The sequence below is a fragment of the Uranotaenia lowii genome, chromosome 3, assembly GCF_029784155.1.
Source record: "Uranotaenia lowii strain MFRU-FL chromosome 3, ASM2978415v1, whole genome shotgun sequence".
In the NCBI taxonomy this organism is placed as follows: Eukaryota; Metazoa; Arthropoda; class Insecta; order Diptera; family Culicidae; genus Uranotaenia; species Uranotaenia lowii.
Genome location: NC_073693.1, coordinates 137,694,613 through 137,712,111, shown reverse-complemented (window position 1 = coordinate 137,712,111; position 17,499 = coordinate 137,694,613). Strand labels below are relative to the sequence as shown.

The 17,499-nt window shown below is 46.8% G+C and overlaps 2 protein-coding genes across 2 annotated transcripts in view; both read left to right on the top strand.

Annotated features, from left to right (window-relative positions):
- The window catches only part of LOC129751774 (alpha-1,3-mannosyl-glycoprotein 2-beta-N-acetylglucosaminyltransferase), a 29,764-nt gene extending 15,875 nt beyond the window's left edge, over positions 1 to 13,889 (top strand). The window contains exons 2-5 of the mRNA XM_055747476.1: positions 11,500 to 11,604; positions 11,668 to 11,758; positions 11,829 to 11,999; positions 12,057 to 13,889. Coding sequence (XP_055603451.1) covers positions 11,500 to 11,604; positions 11,668 to 11,758; positions 11,829 to 11,999; positions 12,057 to 12,170 — 481 coding nt within the window. The 3' untranslated portion in view covers positions 12,171 to 13,889. The remainder of the gene's footprint in view (positions 1 to 11,499; positions 11,605 to 11,667; positions 11,759 to 11,828; positions 12,000 to 12,056) is intronic.
- Positions 13,890 to 14,583: 694 nt separating this feature from the next.
- On the top strand, positions 14,584 to 16,495 carry LOC129756428 (transcription factor grauzone-like). Its single transcript, XM_055753303.1, has 6 exons — positions 14,584 to 14,820; positions 14,880 to 15,024; positions 15,085 to 15,697; positions 15,772 to 15,951; positions 16,016 to 16,214; positions 16,278 to 16,495. The coding sequence occupies exons 1-6, from the start codon at positions 14,677 to 14,679 to the stop codon at positions 16,446 to 16,448; spliced, it is 1,452 nt and encodes a 483-aa protein (XP_055609278.1). The 5' UTR covers positions 14,584 to 14,676; the 3' UTR covers positions 16,449 to 16,495.
- The last annotated feature ends 1,004 nt before the right edge of the window (positions 16,496 to 17,499 follow it).

The window sequence follows — 17,499 nt, the reverse complement described above, 5'->3', positions numbered from 1 at the left end:
AAACGTTCCCCGAACACTCTTATTACTTTGGTGAAGGTTGATTTGTTCACATTCAACGGTTCCCGCTTCGATCCATCGGTGCATAGGCCGTGGTAAAAGACCTCCACTGTTGACGATCCGGAGCCAGCGACTTCACTTGATCTAGTTCTTCATTTGAGTTCCAGTTGCCAGGCCACCAAGCGCGGATGATATTCCGTAGACAGCGGTTTACAAATACTTGCAGTTTTCGCGTCGTTACTGCATTCGTACAGCAATACGGAATTGATGTTTGAGTTTGCAGCGAATGAGACTCTCAACAGAAAGTGCGGTCTCTTAACTTGCGGTGACACAGACGAGACTCCGGACTAGTAGTGTAAAGCTGTCCGTGACGACATCAATCGTTTGTCGGCTGTAATGCAGGAAGAGTACGACGCACTGATGAAAAACGGAACCTGGGAATTGGTCGATCCACCGAAAAGTCAAAAGGTCGTTGGTTATGTAACTTGACAGCTGCTACACTCAGTGGGTGGGGAACATGGGAAAAGAAATTATGATGGAACTCAGGATCGTATGCAAGATTGCTTTCTTTTCAACCCGAGACACTTTCCTCCGGGGAACTCACAGAAGGGATATCCAAAAAAAACCAAGCTAGACAGGGACGTACCGGGTGGTACCTCGCATGCTATCAACCGGGTCAAAATTTTTAAGAAAATCAAGATAATTCGGAGCTAGCAAATCCCAACCTGGACCGTTCAAAAGTGAAGTTTGGAAGGACGGCTTTCAGCCAGTAACGTTACCGAGTAAATGGTGTAAGTGGATCAAAAGTTCTCCCATAAAGAACAGAAATCCTAATGTGTTTTACATTATTTGGGGGGTGTTTATTAACAAATTTGGTTCCCTCATGACGTCACATGGATATGTATACTTGCGGTTCTAATACTTTTGGCCTTCCGCTGAACTTTGTTGTGTTGTACGGCTCATGTTGATTGAGTACTTGGAGACCTGGGTTGGACGGCTGATTGTTACAGCACCGCCCAGGGTATCACAGGCTCCTTACCGGCGTCCCGGAAGAGCCCACGATCCTTTCCAAGATGTCACCGGCGAAGTTAGGGTTTTCGCCACGAGGGGACGTGCTTCTTGGTAGGCTCGATGGTCCGTCGGATTTTGGCTTTCCGACCGCTTCTTTTCTGCCCGCTTTGGTGTCAGCTGCGTCGTGCTGTTGAGCAAATTTGGTGGAAACACAAAAAAGGCCCTCTTGGACCTTTTGAATGTTGTGTTCTGTCGACTTCGGTTTCACACTGAATGTGGTTTTTGTGTTTTTAACCACTTTTTTAATCTATTTATTATAAACATTAATTAAGTTTTAAATATTTTTTTACAAACATCATAACTTCAACTAACCGTACTACTTTTAACAATTAGTTTATAAGATTTTAACTAGGCTTTTAATTGATATAAGCCACTGTAAGCCTTACTACGGTTTATTTGGCTACTTTTTATTTTTAACGACGCGCACTTCCGTTCTCTGAAACGGTCACAGGCAGAAAGAACTAGCCCCGCATGTGCAAAAATCTACGTTACATTTGACCGACACACATACGAAGGAGAATGTAATTTTTACGCGGGTGTGTTCGCTCTCCGGGTGATCACACTTCCCCGGCATGTACCCTGCTTAAACCCGACGCCCATGGATATCCCTCAGAGAAAAGTGCCTGCATTTAGGCGTTTAGGAAAGAGGAATTGGATCTACTGTGGTATTACTCTCAACGGAGTACAGGAGTGGTAGGATTTTGTGGCGAAGTCACAAATAGTTAGATTGTACCAAACGGTTACAGTTGCAAGTGAACGAACAAGACGAAATGGGACGAACGAAGAAACATCATTCGCTACAAAGCCCGCCTGGTAGCCCAAGGGTTCACACAAATATTTGGATGCGACTACGAGGAAGTATTCGCCCCGGTGGAGCGCCAGACTACCTTCCGCAAGTTGTTGGCCATTGCTGCTAAGCGAAAAATGGTGGTTAAGCAGTACGATATCAAGACCGTATTTCTCCACGGCGATCTTGAGGAGGAGACATACATGCGGCAACCACCCGGTTTCATCGCAGAAGGAGTAGAACACAAAGTATGCAGACTAAGGAAGACCCTCTACAGTCTGAAACAAGCTGCATGCCGCGCTTGGAAGGACGGAAAAGCCTGTTACGTGCTGGTGTACGTTGACGACTTGGTAGTAGCTAGCGAGGAAATTGAGCTTTGCGAAACTTTGATTGCTGCTTTGAAGAAGCAATTCGAACGAAGTGAGCTCGGAGACATCCACTACTATCTCGGAGTTGAGATTCAGCGAGACGAGAAAGGCGATTTCTTCGTGAACAAGCAGCATTACATCTATCAAATCATTCGAGAGACGAGTACGGCGGTTGCCAAGGACTCCAAAATTTCGTTGGATCTGGGATATATCAAGCAGGAAAGGAAGAAGGCGCCGTTGTCCGAAAATCAAGCGTACCAAAAGGTAATTGGTCAACTTCTCTACCTTTCAATCAACACCCGACCGGATATATCAGCATCGGTGTCCACATTGAAGACCGGAAATCCAACAGTGGCCAAGTCTTCAAGTTTTGCAGAGGTACCATAAACTGGAGCTGCAGGAAGCAAACGTGCATTTCCTTATCCACAGTGGAGGCCGAATTCATCGCATTATCCGAGGCGTCACAGGAAGCAATCTGGCTGACCCGCCGACGCCCGTTGGCCGACATGGATGAGAATGGAGACGTTACAATCAACGAGGACGACCAGAGTTGTCTCAATATGCTGGATACCGAAAAGTTCAGCAATCGGACGAAGCACATCGCTATAAAATATCACTTCGTTCGAGACCTCAAGCAGAAGAAGGAGATCGACGTCGTCTATTGCCCGACTGAAGACATTGTAGCCGATCTATTGACGAAACCCCTTTCGGCTACACGGCTCGAGAAGTTGGCGATCGACGCTGCATCAGAATCAACTGATCGAGGAGGAGTGTTGGTGTTGCGTGGGATTATAGCCCACAGATTGGGTTTCTAGTTTGAGCGTGTAGGAAAAAAAGCGGTAAACGTCAGATGAAAAATAACGGATTTTTATTGTATTGCTGGATCTCGTCGCAACGTGTTTTGTAAACGTTTACTAAGTTCCAAGTGCTTTAGCTTTTCGCGAATTTGTGGTGGATAATGTTAGGTTTCTGATATCTCCAACGATTTGTCGCTCGAGGTTGACGTAGAGCGTTCTCGTTGAACATTCCGGTTTCTAGGGCCAATTACACTGTGATTCAGCTCAAGTTGCCCCGTTTCCATACGCTAGGCAATCTGTATCCGGAACGCCGGAACGTAGCACTCGAGTACAGACGAGTTAAGAAAGGGAACTATTTTTGAGTCCTGTCGAGGACAGTTTCCCGTCATTACGGCATTAAGTCTATCCGAGACAGACTACAGAAAAACCCAAACAGTTGGTGTTGCGTGGGATTATAGCCCACAGTTTGGGGTTCCAGTTTGAGCGTGTAGGAAAAAAAGCGGTCAACGTCAGGTGGAAAAATAACGGAAATTTATTGTGTTTCGAAAACTCGTGGTAACGTGTTCGAGCGTTTTTCAATATTTTGAATTGAATCGCATTTAAGTTGAGTTAAATCGTAATCACCAGACTAACCTGGATATTCTTCTCTACGAGAATCTGCGATTCATCAGCTTTAAAAGGCAACGCATTTGCGTTAGAGCTTCCGGACATAAATTTTTTTTTTTAGTTGGTAACCACAGGTGGTAAATCCCGGTTTACGGATTGTATTCCAAGGCACGGCGAGCCACCGCGTCCCCCCAGTTTGCTACTCTGGGTCCATGGGTACAATGGGAAGACTCATGATATACTCCGTGTATACCCCCTACTCCCTAAACTCCACCTGGGGCCGCAGACCTGGTTCCCACCTCGAACTGTTTAGTACACTATGCTTCAATAGTGGGAGGTCTATTCGCGCTAATGCGCTCAAAGGCAATACTCATTAACGAGACCACTTTCAGCAAAACCTCTCATCCTTACGACTCGACGCCTGAACTCTCCTCTAACGACTTGAGAACCGACATCTCCTCGCAATGACTCGAGATTCCCACACAAACCTCTCCTTTTCGCGACTTGAGGCCTGATCTCTCCTCTAACGACTTGATATCCGACCCCTCCTCGCATCGACTCGAGGTTTACCTCTCCTCTGCACGATTCAAGGCCCGAATCTCTCCTCTAACGACTTGAAATCTGACCTCTCCTCCTAATGACTCGAGGTGACCACTTGTACCCCTACTCTTGTTGGTAAGGGGCCTGATCCCTCCTCTTACGACTCGGGACCCGACCTCTTATCATAAAGACTCGGGGTTGACCACACAAACCTCTCCGCCTGAAGGTTTGAGGCCTGACCTCTCCTCTGACGACTCGAAGCCCGACCTCTTATCTTCAGGGTTCGAGGTTTGCCACCTTGCCCGTCGTGTGCCAGATCGAGAGCAGCTTATCCTAGACTCGCGCCTGTCACGGCACACGCGCGGGACTTAACGCAACGACTCGGATGATTCCCGACGAAGACGTCATCCTACACCGACTCGAATGGCTCGCCCGGCGTCGAGAGCCACTCTACCCGTGGGTATTCCCCGAACGTGGAATAACCCTTTCCTAACGATTTCCACTGCGAAGAAGGTCAAGTCTTATCCCCGCAGCTTCTGTCGTTGAGAACCGCTCTACTCGGATACTCCCCGAAGGTGGAGCATCCTACACACGAACGCGGCGCACCCACGGCATCCGCTACGCAGAAGGTATTGTCTTATCTTTGTAACTTCAAACCGTGGGGTCGGACGCACTCTACTCGACAGCCCCCCGTCGATGGGGTCAGTCTACTCCGACCGTTGTCCGGTCTTCTTTATCTCCCTTGGTTGGCAACCCTAGGATTTTTGGCCCGCGGATTTTCCTGCCCGTTGTGTGCCAAATCGAGAGCAGCTTATCCTAGACTCGCGCCTGTCACGGCACACATTCGGGACTTGGAACGCTACGACTCGGATGTTTCCCGACGGTGACGACATCCTACACCGACTCGAGAGGCTCGCCCGGCGTCGAGAGCCTCTCTACCCGTGGGTATCCCCCGACAGTGGTTAACCCTCTTCCCTCGAGATCCGCTACGAGGAAGGTAAAGTCTTATCCCTGCAGTTTCCCTCTTATGAAGCGGAACTACTCGGATACCCCCCGACGTTGGGGTATCCTACACACGTTCGCGGTGCACCCCTGACCTCCGCTACGCAGAAGATGTTGCCTTATCTTTGTAGCTTCGATCAAGGGATCGGACGCACACTACTCAGATGCTCCCCGCCGATGGAGTCATCCTACACCGTTCGCGGACTGCCATTGGTTCCAGCTCCTCTGCAGAGCAGTCATGATCCGGGTGAACCCATCGCTGACCGCATGCCAAGTGTTGGAATCCGCACACATCCTCTGTACAACGTTATCTGCTGTCGTGTCAGGCCCACAGGCGGCAAATATGGAAGTACGTACCGCCGCAAACCTCGGACAGACAAACACCACATGTTCGGGTGTCTCCTCTTCATCACCACAATCTGGGCAATATGGCGAAGCCACATGTCCAAACCGGTAGTGGTACTTCATGAAGCATCCATGACCAGTCAGGAATTGCGTCATATAGAAGTCCACTTCACCGTGCCTTCTTCCGATCCAGCTCCCGATGTGCGGGATCAGACGATGGGTCCACCTTCCTCTCGTTGAGCTGTCTCACAGCTGCTGCCAGTTGGACATCGAGTGCTCATTGGCGAGATCTCGAACGTTGGGCGTGTCTTTGTTGTCGTAGCAATAGACATCCTCCTCAAGCAAAACCGAGATGGGCATAACACCCGCTACTACACAGGCGGCTTCGGACGACATGGTCCGGTATCCGCTGATAACCCGCAGGTTCATCAGCCGCTGAACGCTGCTAAGTCGCTTACAGCTTCTTCCCAGGGCCTGCCTCCAGGCCGCTGCTCCGTACCGCAAGATCGAAGTGGTCACGCTTGCCAGGATCCGCCTTTTGCTGCTTTGGATGGCCGAGGAGTTCGGCATCATTCGTGTGAGTGCGGCCGTGGCCATTGCCGCTCTCTTGCACACGTATTCGACATGGCTCGTGAAGCTGAGCCTGTCGCCAATCATCACCCCTAGGTACTTGATTGCGCGTTTGGACACGATATTGCACGGTCCAACGGCAATGGTACCTGTTTGGGGTGATTTCAGGTTGGTGATAAGCACCAGCTCGGTTTTGTGGTGGGCTAGACGCAGGCACTTGGAGTGCATCCAGCGTTCCACTGCCTGGATAGCTACCGTGGCCAGTAGCTCAACCTCCGCTGTTGAGGAGCCCCTCGCCAAGAGGACTACATCATCTGCAAATCCTACGAGTTCGGCTCCCGATGGGAGGCTCGTTCGTAGGAGTTCGTCGTAAGTGATGTTCCACAGAACCGGGCCGAGTATTGACCCTTGTGGAACACCCGCCGAAACCTCTTGTGTTCGCAAACCCTCACCGGTCATATACTGCAGTTGGCGATTGTGGAAGTAACTTTCCACAAGCCTATACAGATATGCCGGGATCCTCATTTGGATGAGCGACGACGCAATCGCTGTCCAACTGACACTGTTGAAGGCGTTCTTCACATCCAGAGTGACAACCGCGCAAAAGCGGAGCCCTCTCCTCTTGGTCATCCTGGCTCTGTCCGCTACCTCGATGACCGAGCGGATGGCATCTACGGTGCTGCGACCTCGACGGAAACCAAACTGTTTCCCCGAGAGTCCGCCCTCACTTTCCGTGTATCTCTGAAGTCGGTTCTGAATCACCTTCTCCAGGACCTTACCCGCTGTATCCAGTAGACAGATCGGCCGATATGCCGATGGGTCTCCTGGACGATTACCCGGCTTTGGCAGAAGAACAAGTTTCTGCCGTTTCCACGTATCAGGAAACACCCGTTCCGTCACGTATCGTTGCAACGATGTTCGGAACATATCGGGAAATTCCCTGATCGCGGCCTTCACCGCGACGTTCGAAATGCCGTCCGGTCCGGGGGCCTTCCTCGGTTGGAGAAACTTGGCGATCTCGCGAAGTTCTTCCACCGTTATCCTCTCTTCGGCGCTGGTGTCCCAGTCATACGGGACTGTTGGCCAGCGGGTAACATCGTGCTGTGGGAACAGCTCATTGATGGTGACTCTCAGTTTATCGGGGCACGTTTCAGGTGGTGCACCCCCACTTTTAGTTCTGCCCATGACTATCCGATAGGCATCACCCCATGGACAGTCGTTGGCGTCACGGCATAACTGTTTGAAACGCGCCCTCTTGCTTGCGTTGATGGCCCTGCGGAGGGCCGATCTCGCGCTTGTGAAGAGTGGCCTACGCTCCGTTCGCCCTTCTTGGGTCCTTGCGTTCTGCATCCTGCGCCTCGCCCTATGGCAGTCGGCACGCAGACCCGCAATTTCTTCCATCCACCAATAGACGGGTGGCCTAGTGCTTTTATGCTTGGCCCTTCTCGGCATCGCAGCATCGCAAGCGCGAGCTAGAACCCTCGTCAGTTCTTCCGCGGACAGGTTGTCCAGGTTCCTCTCCCAGTGCAACGCTTCGACAAAGACGTTCTGGTCGAACTGCGTTGTCTTCCAGAGGCGTTCTCCTGTACGAGACTCGCGTCTACCTGTCCGCGTACTTGAGCCTAGCCGATAGCGAATCGCGAAGTGATCGCTATTCGTGTAGGCCTCGCTCACCATCCAATCGCTTACCAACCCCGGGCTACCGAAGGTGACATCTATGGTTGACTCGCTCCTGTTCCAACCTTGGTAGGTACTGGTATTCTCTACGTTGGCCAGATCCACATTAAGCCTCGCCAGGGCTTCCAAAAGAATTTGACCTCTGGGGTTTGTGAGGCGGCTACCCCATTCATCGGCCCACGCGTTCAAGTCGCCAGCAATAACGATGGGGCTTTTCCCCATTAGCACATCTACCATCTTGTCAACCATAGTGCCAAACCTCTCCAAGGACCATCTTGGGGGAGCATAGCAGCTACAGAAGTAGATCCCGTTAACTTTGGCCACCACCATGCCTTCGTTTTCCGTCGCCACAACTTCTTGTATGGGGAAACTACCTGTAACCCATATCGCGGCCAGTTTGGCATCATCAGTCGCCCAATTAATGCCATTCGCAGCTCTGCGAGATGGGTCTGCCACTAGCGCGATGTCCAACTTTTCCTCAACTGTCATCTGCCGCAACAGCTGGTGTGCTGTGTAGCAGTGGTTGAGGTTAAGTTTGACGACCTCTATGCTCTTGGCGCCCGGGGTGGTACCGCCTGCGCCTTTGTGTAGGCGGGGCACCTAGGGTTGCCAACAGCGTGGTCTCCAGCGCAGACAGGGCATTTAGCAGGCTTTTTGCAGTTAGCCGACTTGTGGCCGGTTTCACTGCAGCGCCAGCATATGCCACTTCTGTCTGGCCCAGTGCAGTCGAACGACTTGTGACCGTTCAACAGGCACTTGAAGCACCGGTCCGGTTGCTGGGGGATGGATATCTGACAGATAGACCATCCCACCTTTAGCCGCCCACACCTAAGTGCGGCGTTTGCTGCTGCAACCGGAAGTTTGACCACCCCAATCTGCATACCAGACTTGGGGGGGGGGCATTCCGCAGACGAACCGTCATCTGGTCAGAGCAGATTTTGCACTGCTCGACCAGTGCCACCCGCAGTTCGTCTTCCGTCGTGACTTCATCCAGGTTTTTAACCCGGATGGTCACTTCCTTACAGAGGGCACGCACCTCAGCCTTGTCACCAAGGGCTTCGGCGGCCTTAGCCGTAAGGGTCCCGCTGGAGTTTCCAGCACCACGCTTTAGTTCGAGGATCATCTCGCCGGTGCGTGTCCGTCGGATCCTCCGAACTTTTTCGCCTAGATCGGCGAGGTCTTCGTTCGTACGCATCTGTCGCAAGACATCTGCGTACGTGCCCTCAGGTGCTTTGACGACAATCGCCTCGCCCCTCTCCCTGATGCGGCGTTTGCGTCGTTGGGGTCGGGGTTTGGCTTTTCCCGTCTCCGTACCTTTGGGCCTTCCCCTTTTGCGCGATACCGTCTTCCACGCGGTATTCGCGCTCGTCGGCTCATCTGCCTTTTCAGCAGGGCCTTCCGCCCGCTTGGAAGCGCTGGCCGCAGGATCCTGCCGGACAGACGGATCCTCCGCTCTTTTCTTAGGGTCACCAGGTCTGAGTTCCCCGGGAGACCCTCTCTTACGTTTGCTGTTGCCAGCAAACGCAAGGCTGCCCTCTGTTTGGGCAAAGGCATTGACCTTCTTCGGGCAGATGGTGTCCGCCCTCAGAGGGGTCTCTGCCGGCCCTCGCTCTTTTGGTCTGGCGGCCTCGGGCTCCGCAAGCCGTTCCACCACAGCTTTGTTGGCTGCGATGAAGAGCTGCATCACCCTGGCTAGCTTCTCGCGTATTTCCTTGTGGATGTTGGACTTCCCCTTCACACATTCCACAAGGTCAGCGATGCCAGCCATGGCCGTGACCAACTCTACTGGAGCTCCCGGATCTTGGAGTTCCGGGGAGCTCAGTAGGTCTTCCAGCGCTCCCTGTACTTGATCGTACGGGTCCGCTCGCACATCGCTCGGTGTTTCCACCGACGTTGCCGTCGGGTCCACCGGGTTGGCAGATTGCCTAACCGGCGAACGCCTAAGGCCACTCCCGCCGAACGGATTCGAGCTCTCGCCTTTATCCGTTCCGTCCTTTTTCATTTCTTTTAGATTTTTTTGGCATATTTGATCCCACGGGTAATCAGGTAACAAACGGTCCACTGCGCCAGTGACCTGCTTAGCGCAGCAAGGACTGGGATACTGTGGGGTGTGTCCCGGTGCCCCACAGGCAACCGTTAGAGACTGGCGTGACTTAACGACCCGCCAGCCTTCCAGGTACATCGGCACGGTTAGCTTCACACCTTCACCAATGGAGTCGGTTTCCGATAGAAATTCCATTGTCGTAATACAAATTCGTTAGCGAGGGTCTTCATAAGGGGGGGGGGGGGTGTAGTTCTCTCGGCCGTACATCTGCATAAAGCAGACACGTTTCCACTCTGCACCACGGGGAGGTGGAACTACGTCACAGAGCTACTTGTTTGTCCTAAAAGCGCTTGAGTGCTAACCACTCGATAGTCGATTGGTTAGCGTGGTAAGACGTTAATCGCTGATCCACTGATGGCATGGGTTCGTTTCCCATCTCGGTAGTGGGTGTTAAATGTTAATCATAAGTTGTCCACGTCATTTATTCAGTCTGTAAAGCCTAAATCAGCTAAGACGGTGTATGTCTTTTTTTTTTAAATGGTCGCTCGTTGAGCTCACAGCCTTGGCTTTCAGCTGCTTGAACCAGTGGCTGCCTCACGAAGGCCTCAAGTAAGCTGTGGCTCCTAGGATCATTGTACATGCTACCCCTCAGTTTACCGCCAACGCTTTAAAGTCTCTTCTTACCACTGATGCGCTCCTTCCAGTTAACTCTGAGTGAGTTCATCCAACATGGTTTTGAACTCCTCGATCGTCCATCTTGGTGGAGCGTAGCAGCTTCAGTTCAATAACCATTTCTAGACTGAAATCTATATGTTTCCAGTATAATCGGCATATCGCATTTCTTTTCGCGTACTGCTTGTTCTATCAGAAGCTAAGCCACCTCGCTATAGATCAGCTCCAGCTGAATTACATCCAGTTTTACTGGTATGCCTTTGTATTTCCTGGATTTTAAAATAGTCCACAAGCCTCACCAGTTTCGTGAACATTGCGATCCGCATGCTTGCACAGTATGCATTTCGCTTGATTTTTTTTCATCCTCAGGCGAAGTGCCCTTCTTTACGATACCTACGCCCACTTCGTGATCAACCAGATCCATTGTAGGATGACCTGGTCCAAACAATTCAATCTGCGTTCCATTTTGTCCTGCATTTTTTCGATTATGTCAGATCCCTTTAACATGCCACACTTTTTGATGCGTCTTGATACTTATTCCTATGACTAGGATCTATCTGCGTGGAGCCACTGAGATTTTCAGTGGACCTATCTACCTAGTACTTTTACGATTTAGCTCAGCAGAGGAGGCCTAAGCTGCTCTTCGCAAAGACTTCCTCATGAGCTATCATCAGTCATCTCTACGTTCCTTCTGTTAACCCGTGCATTAGTCACTAAGGACTGCGTCAGTGACCTCCTTCAGCGCAGCAAAGTGTTAAGGTTCCATATTTGATTTTAATTCAAGATTAACAATATTCAAACTTTTATCCAAGACTGTCAGTAATACTATATGCAACGCTTTTAATCGAATAAAGAGTGCAGTAAAACAAATAGGTTGTTATACAGCCAAATTGAGCTTAAAATCTGTATTTTTTCAGTAACACTCCATTCCATTCCATAGTTTGGTTTGATAAATCTTCTAAGTTGTTGTGCTGTGTTAAAAACAACAAGAACATATTTGAAAACGAAAATCCTATGTTGCAGCTTCTGGGACGACTGGATTCGCCAACCGGAACAGCGCAAGGAACGGGCCTGCATCCGGCCGGAACTGCCCCGAACGCGAACCTTCGGCAAAGTGGGCGTTTCCAAGTATGTGTTCAATATTTGTTTAGGTGGTAAGACTATGTTCAACTAATACGCCTTCCCTTACAGCGGCCTTTTCTTCGACAAGCACCTCAAGTACATCAAACTAAGCGAAGAGTTCGTCAGCTTCACCAAGCTAAACCTGACCTATCTGCAGAAGGTAATTTGTGCTAAGATCTTAAAATGTAATTGTTTTGAATTTATTGTTCACTGTGCGTTTTCTTTTTTAGTCAATTTACGATGAAGCATTTATGGGTACCGTATATCAAAGTCCGGTGGTCACGTTGGAAGAGCTGAAACGGGGCCAAGTAACGACCAAGGATCCGATACGGATAACGTATCTCACCAAAGAGCAGTACAAACGGGCCACCAAAAGTCTCGGTTTGATGGATGATTTCAAGGTATGGTAATGAGCAATATCTACAAGAAATCTTAACAAAAACTTTGGTTTTTTTTAGAGTGGAGTTCCCCGCACGGCCTACAGGGGCGTGGTGTCTTTCTTCTACAATGGCCAGCGCGTTTACCTAGCCCCGAAGGTTAGCTGGAAAGGGTACGATCTGACCTGGAGTTAACAGCATAAACGACTTGCCCCACCGAGACCAGTAGCAAGTTTCCGCATTTTCCTTAGCCGCCTTTTTAAACTTCATTGAAGTTTGAGATAGAGGGTGCGCGCATTATTCGCGAAACGATTGGGGCTAACCAAAAAAATTGGAAGAAGCCGATAAAGAGGAGAAAAACCATAAAACAACATGCCAATTTTTCTATAGCTGAACCTGAACCTGCGAACGGTAGTCCGTACACACGTACGCAAACAGACTGATTCCGCCATCAAACCCACACACAAACTTATACCTAACTGTTGTCCTTCCCCCGGCTCAAGTATCGAAGATGCTCAACAAACACAACCAAGCGTAAACTAAATATTCCTGAAACGGCAATAATACAGCAACCCCATTCGATAACGCATCTCCACAACAAATAACTTAAACAAGTTTCCATTACGTATGTATTACTTGAGTACAACTTTCCACTATAACTTGATAGATCATAATTTTTTTACGACTCAAAATATATAGATGTCTTATAATTTAGGGCAAAATCGTTCGCTTGAAACTAAGAAATACGAGATAATTAAAATTTCGTATTTCACATAAATTTGTTAATATTGAATCTTCTGAAAGTAGGTTTATTTTTTTGTGAAATTTCAAATCCTCTGTTTTAAACTACGTTCTTAGATAAAGCCTTAAATATACAGTTTTGTATGGCATTTTGCGAACAATTTTGCTTAAGATTAAAGATCAAACACAATTTTGATAAATTTTCATTTTTGGTTCATGAATTGGCTGGCACAATATTTGTGCTTAAAAACTATGCATATAAAAAATAAGAATGATTGTTTTACGTTAACAAAAATTTGGTTGACAATCATCGGTTTAGATTTTAATTTATTTTAAATCTAGATTTTTGTAACGCTAACCCAATCCAACAAACGTGCGATAGGAAGCGAAATAATTGTTATAGAAAAGAATTTTATCAACATCAAGTAGAAAACTTTGATACTAGTCAACTGCCTGCAAAGGGTAAGGACAAAATATGTTATTTGATTTATGGTAGCTTACTACAGATACAGACACATAGGCATTTCGTTGTTGCTTTTTATAGTCGGGAACACGGCGGCATTAACCTTACGACACACCACGTTAAGGTATATAGTTTTAAGTAAGTATGATGATAGACAGAGAGCTGCACGTGATGAAGCAATACTTGTACTAACATTGGATATAATTGAAAAAAGGAAACAAAAACTCAACAGCGCTTTCTACAAGGGAGTTTGAAGTAAAAATTGGCAAATAGAAGCGGCCGTTGTAAATATACCAAAAATGAAAAACATACATTACTAATATGGAAATAGTTTATGTTTAAAAGTAAATAAACCATAAAAATAGCATCATTATCGTACTAAATGTTTTCCTTACAAAATTCATTTGGGTGCTCGATGAAAGTACCGATTGATTTATTATTTAAGTACCTACAAAATTCGTTTTTGAACGATTGGCATTGAAATGTTCTACTTTAAACTACAGAAGAAGATTGGAACGATAACAATATGAAAAATCCAGAAATATACTTTTTTTCATACTTGGGGGTGCAATCGATCTCAACAGATCTATTATGTCAACATTCTCTTAAGCTTAAAAAACGCTACTAGAATTATACATTGATAGTGTAAATGGTATTGCATATTATATGTACAATGTCATTCTAATAACACAAGAAAATATAAAAGTGACTTCCCGAATTGTGGATGTAAACTGCTCATTTTTTTTATTTTGAAAGAAAAGATCAAATTTGCGGTTGATCGCAGATGCCATACGATATAAGGGGCCGTTCAAAAGACAAACACCGTCTTAGCCGATTTAGGCTTTACAGACTGAATAAATGACGTGGACAACTCAAGATTAACATCAAATATTACGTAACGCAATTTTTGAGTATTTTCAACCCCCCCCCCCCCCCCCTTCCCCCCTACGTAACACATTCGTCTCAAAATTTCGAAGTAAAATCCTTAAAGCGTAACAAACTGCTATACCACCCCCCCCCCCCTAAAAGCGTTACGTAATATTTGAATGGTCCCTAACTAGGTAGTATGAAAAAACATACGCAATGGCTTTTGCTAAGCTAAATCTACCAGTCGTTTAAAGCAATTGCTTTGGTTGTTATGAAGTTTATTTTGACAGCTGTTTCCCAGTCAGGAGCTTTTACCTTCAGAACAAGCCATCAGGTATGAATAAAGCCCAAATCTGAAACAATTGCTCGATAAATATTTTAGAAATTGTTTTATTTTCTAAACATTATTGATGCTTTCACATCTCAGCTGAAATTTTGAATACTTTTGTAGCATTTCTCTCATGCATGACTTAAACCCAATCAAACATGATTATTTATTCTTTACCGTGTAGACTTTCGTGTTTGTAAACAGTAAACAAAAAAGGTCATCATTTCCAAAACGGGCAGATAAAACTTCCTGTTGTTTATATTGAATTTAAATCTACAATTAAGTGCTAAGGTTAATTGAGAATGGACGAGCAGGTGGAGTTCCTCAGGGACAGTGCGTGTGCCGTTTGCCTCGAGGAGCGGTCGGATTTAAAGGAGGTTTTGTTCGAGGAAAGTTTGGAAGCCATTTCAAATGGGTCGATTTTGGTGAAGCATCTCTGGTTTCAGGTAACTAATTTGTTAGTTTATTTGAATGATTCCTTAAAATTGACCTTATTTCCTTACAGCCGGAAGATTTACAACAAAAGCAAGTTTGCGACCAATGTTGGGATCAAGTTTCCAGATTTCATGAATTTTACGACACGGTTGAAACAACGCACAAGGATGTTTTCCAAAACTTGGATTCGAATGTGGAATATGAAATCAAAATTGGTAAGACAAATTTTATTTAATAAATGATAACATTATTTTCATAAAAGTTTCTCATTTCAGTGTCATCTGTCCCTCCTGTTGTTTATGACGAAAAACTTGGAAGCGTTTTGAGTGATGAATCCGATCGTACCGTTGTTACTCATGAAAACTATGAACTTTGGGAAACTGATGTTGCAGAGATTTTTGAAAATGACCGTGATAACGAGACAGAAGAGGACGAGGAAGATTATCAGAGGGTATCAATAGAAACATCCGAAATACTATCGTCCGACAATGATGAAGCAGAAGTTGAAAAAATATTGGCTCGGGTGAAGGAAATTCCTCAGCATGAATCCCAGGCGGTGATTGATGAAGAAAATCGCCTTATTTCCGAGCATTGCCAAATGGTTTGTGAGCTGTGCAAGGTAAACTGTTCAACTTTTCAAAAACTAGAGAAACATTTTCGTCAAAGTCACAAAATAGGGGAGGCATATGTTATTTGCTGCGATCGTAAGTTTAATCATCATGACGATTTATTAGAACATGCCGTTTGTGAGTTGAACTCGCAAGCATTGCAAAATGAATCGGCAGATCAAACAAAGCAGTCAGCAGCGACAGATTCTCAGCCTGAAGATTATCAGACAAATACCGCGCCTGAGGGACAAAAAGAACGTGTCGCCAGGAGTAAAAAGTCGTAAGCTATGCAACGACATAGGTTATTTGAACCTTTATTTAATTAAGTGTTTCATATCTTTTAATATTTTTTAGGTTTACAAACGATAGAAATCTTAAACAACAGACAAAACTAAAACAGTCTTCGAAGGAAAAAAATCACTGTGAAGTTTGCGGAAAATCCTTCAGTAGCAAATCTTTGTTAACTAGACATCAAAAGGAGCATGAGAAATCTCCCCAAGAAACTCGACTACAGTGCACAATCTGTGGCAAATGGTACTTGTAGTCTAATTTGTGCTAAATTCTACTGTACTCTTACATTCTACATTTCCCTTACCAGGATGAAAAACGCCGGCAGTCTGCGCAAACACAAACGGCGACACGAGGGCGAAGGTGGCGAACACAAGTGTCAGCTGTGTGATAAGGTGGCACCGAACGCACTGGCCCTGCAGAGTCATATTGCGTTCGTACATCGGAAGGAAAAAGTTCACCAGTGTTCACTGTGTCCGAAATCCTTCAAGCGGCAGTTCACTTTACTAGTAGGTTGCTTTTAGTTTTACTTCTTCAAGTCTTTTTCTCGAATTTGTTTCCTTTTTTTTAAGGAACACATGACAACCCACACCGGTGATGTGCTGTACAGTTGTCCACACTGTTCGAAAACGTTCAATTCGTCGGCCAACATGCATGCTCATAAGAAGAAAGTTCATCCCCAGGAGTGGGAGGAAAGTTTTCGGGAACGAACGTTGCCATTCCTGGGGAAAGACAGGGTTTAAGATGGTTGAGGTAAGGAGTACGAATGTTGATAAGGTAAGCAAATGAACGACTGTGCAAAAAACTTTTCTTTTATTTTATATCACATCCGTGCTTAGATTAGGATATACCAGATCAATGACAGTTGATTGATGTAATAGAGAGTTGCTAGAGAACTGGAAAACCGGGAAAAACTTTGGATTTACATTGCCTCACCGGGATTTTCGGCACATCAGTGGGAAAATTGCCATGTTTGAAAATTTTTTTACTTATTTTTACAGGCATATCTTCTGGTAGCTAATCATTCAATTTTGTGACGATTTTTGAATGTCTATTGTAAGAGAAAGCAATTATAAATCGTATGCGAATGTATTTTTCAGACGTTTTTTCTCTGAATATGGTGAAAAATGGAACGATATGAAATTATTTTTGGAATTTTGGATCGTGCCCTGTATTGAGATGCATTACAATATGTTCACACTTCTTTCAATTTTTAAATACCTCCAACTTGAAGATATTTAAAAATTGAACTTTAACTTGAGGCAGCCCAGGTTTTCCTCAACTGTGCGGATTTCTGCGGCTTGACTACGCCGCCATCCGAGGTCCTGCGATACGGGTCTGCTACTAACGCCACGTCCAGCTTTTCCTCAATTGCGGCAGTTGGCATTTGAGGAAAAGCTGCCACGTCCAGTCTTTAGTAGCAGACCCGTATAGCAGGACCTCGGATGGCAGTAATTGGGTAACCGATAAAGCCAAACTGACCGTGAAAAGGGTTACAGGAGAAGATACCCCTTACAAGAGGCTCCCCCTCCCCCCTCCCCCCGAGGTGGTCTCTGGAAAGGTTCGGTGGCACGATGGATAAAATAGTTGAAGGTCTCACGGGTACAAGCCCCGTTGTCATAGGCGGGGACTCCAACGCGTGGGCCGTAGAATGGGGTAGTCGCCCGTAGACCCGGAGAATGTAGGCAATACAAGGTTCACCACAGGAATGGGAGCGAGTCCATCATCGAAGTCACCTTCAGCAGTCCGGGCTGGACGAGCGACTGCAGGGTATGCGACGTGTTCACCGATAGC

Bases quoted from the DNA above. Each gene is read 5' to 3' on its own strand.
- LOC129756428 (XM_055753303.1), top strand. From the start codon at position 14,677: ATGGACGAGCAGGTGGAGTTCCTCAGGGACAGTGCGTGTGCCGTTTGC. The intron at 15,025-15,084 runs GTAAGACAAATT...TTCTCATTTCAG, and splicing joins GGAATATGAAATCAAAATTG to TGTCATCTGTCCCTCCTGTT. The intron at 16,215-16,277 runs GTAGGTTGCTTT...CTTTTTTTTAAG, and splicing joins AGCGGCAGTTCACTTTACTA to GAACACATGACAACCCACAC.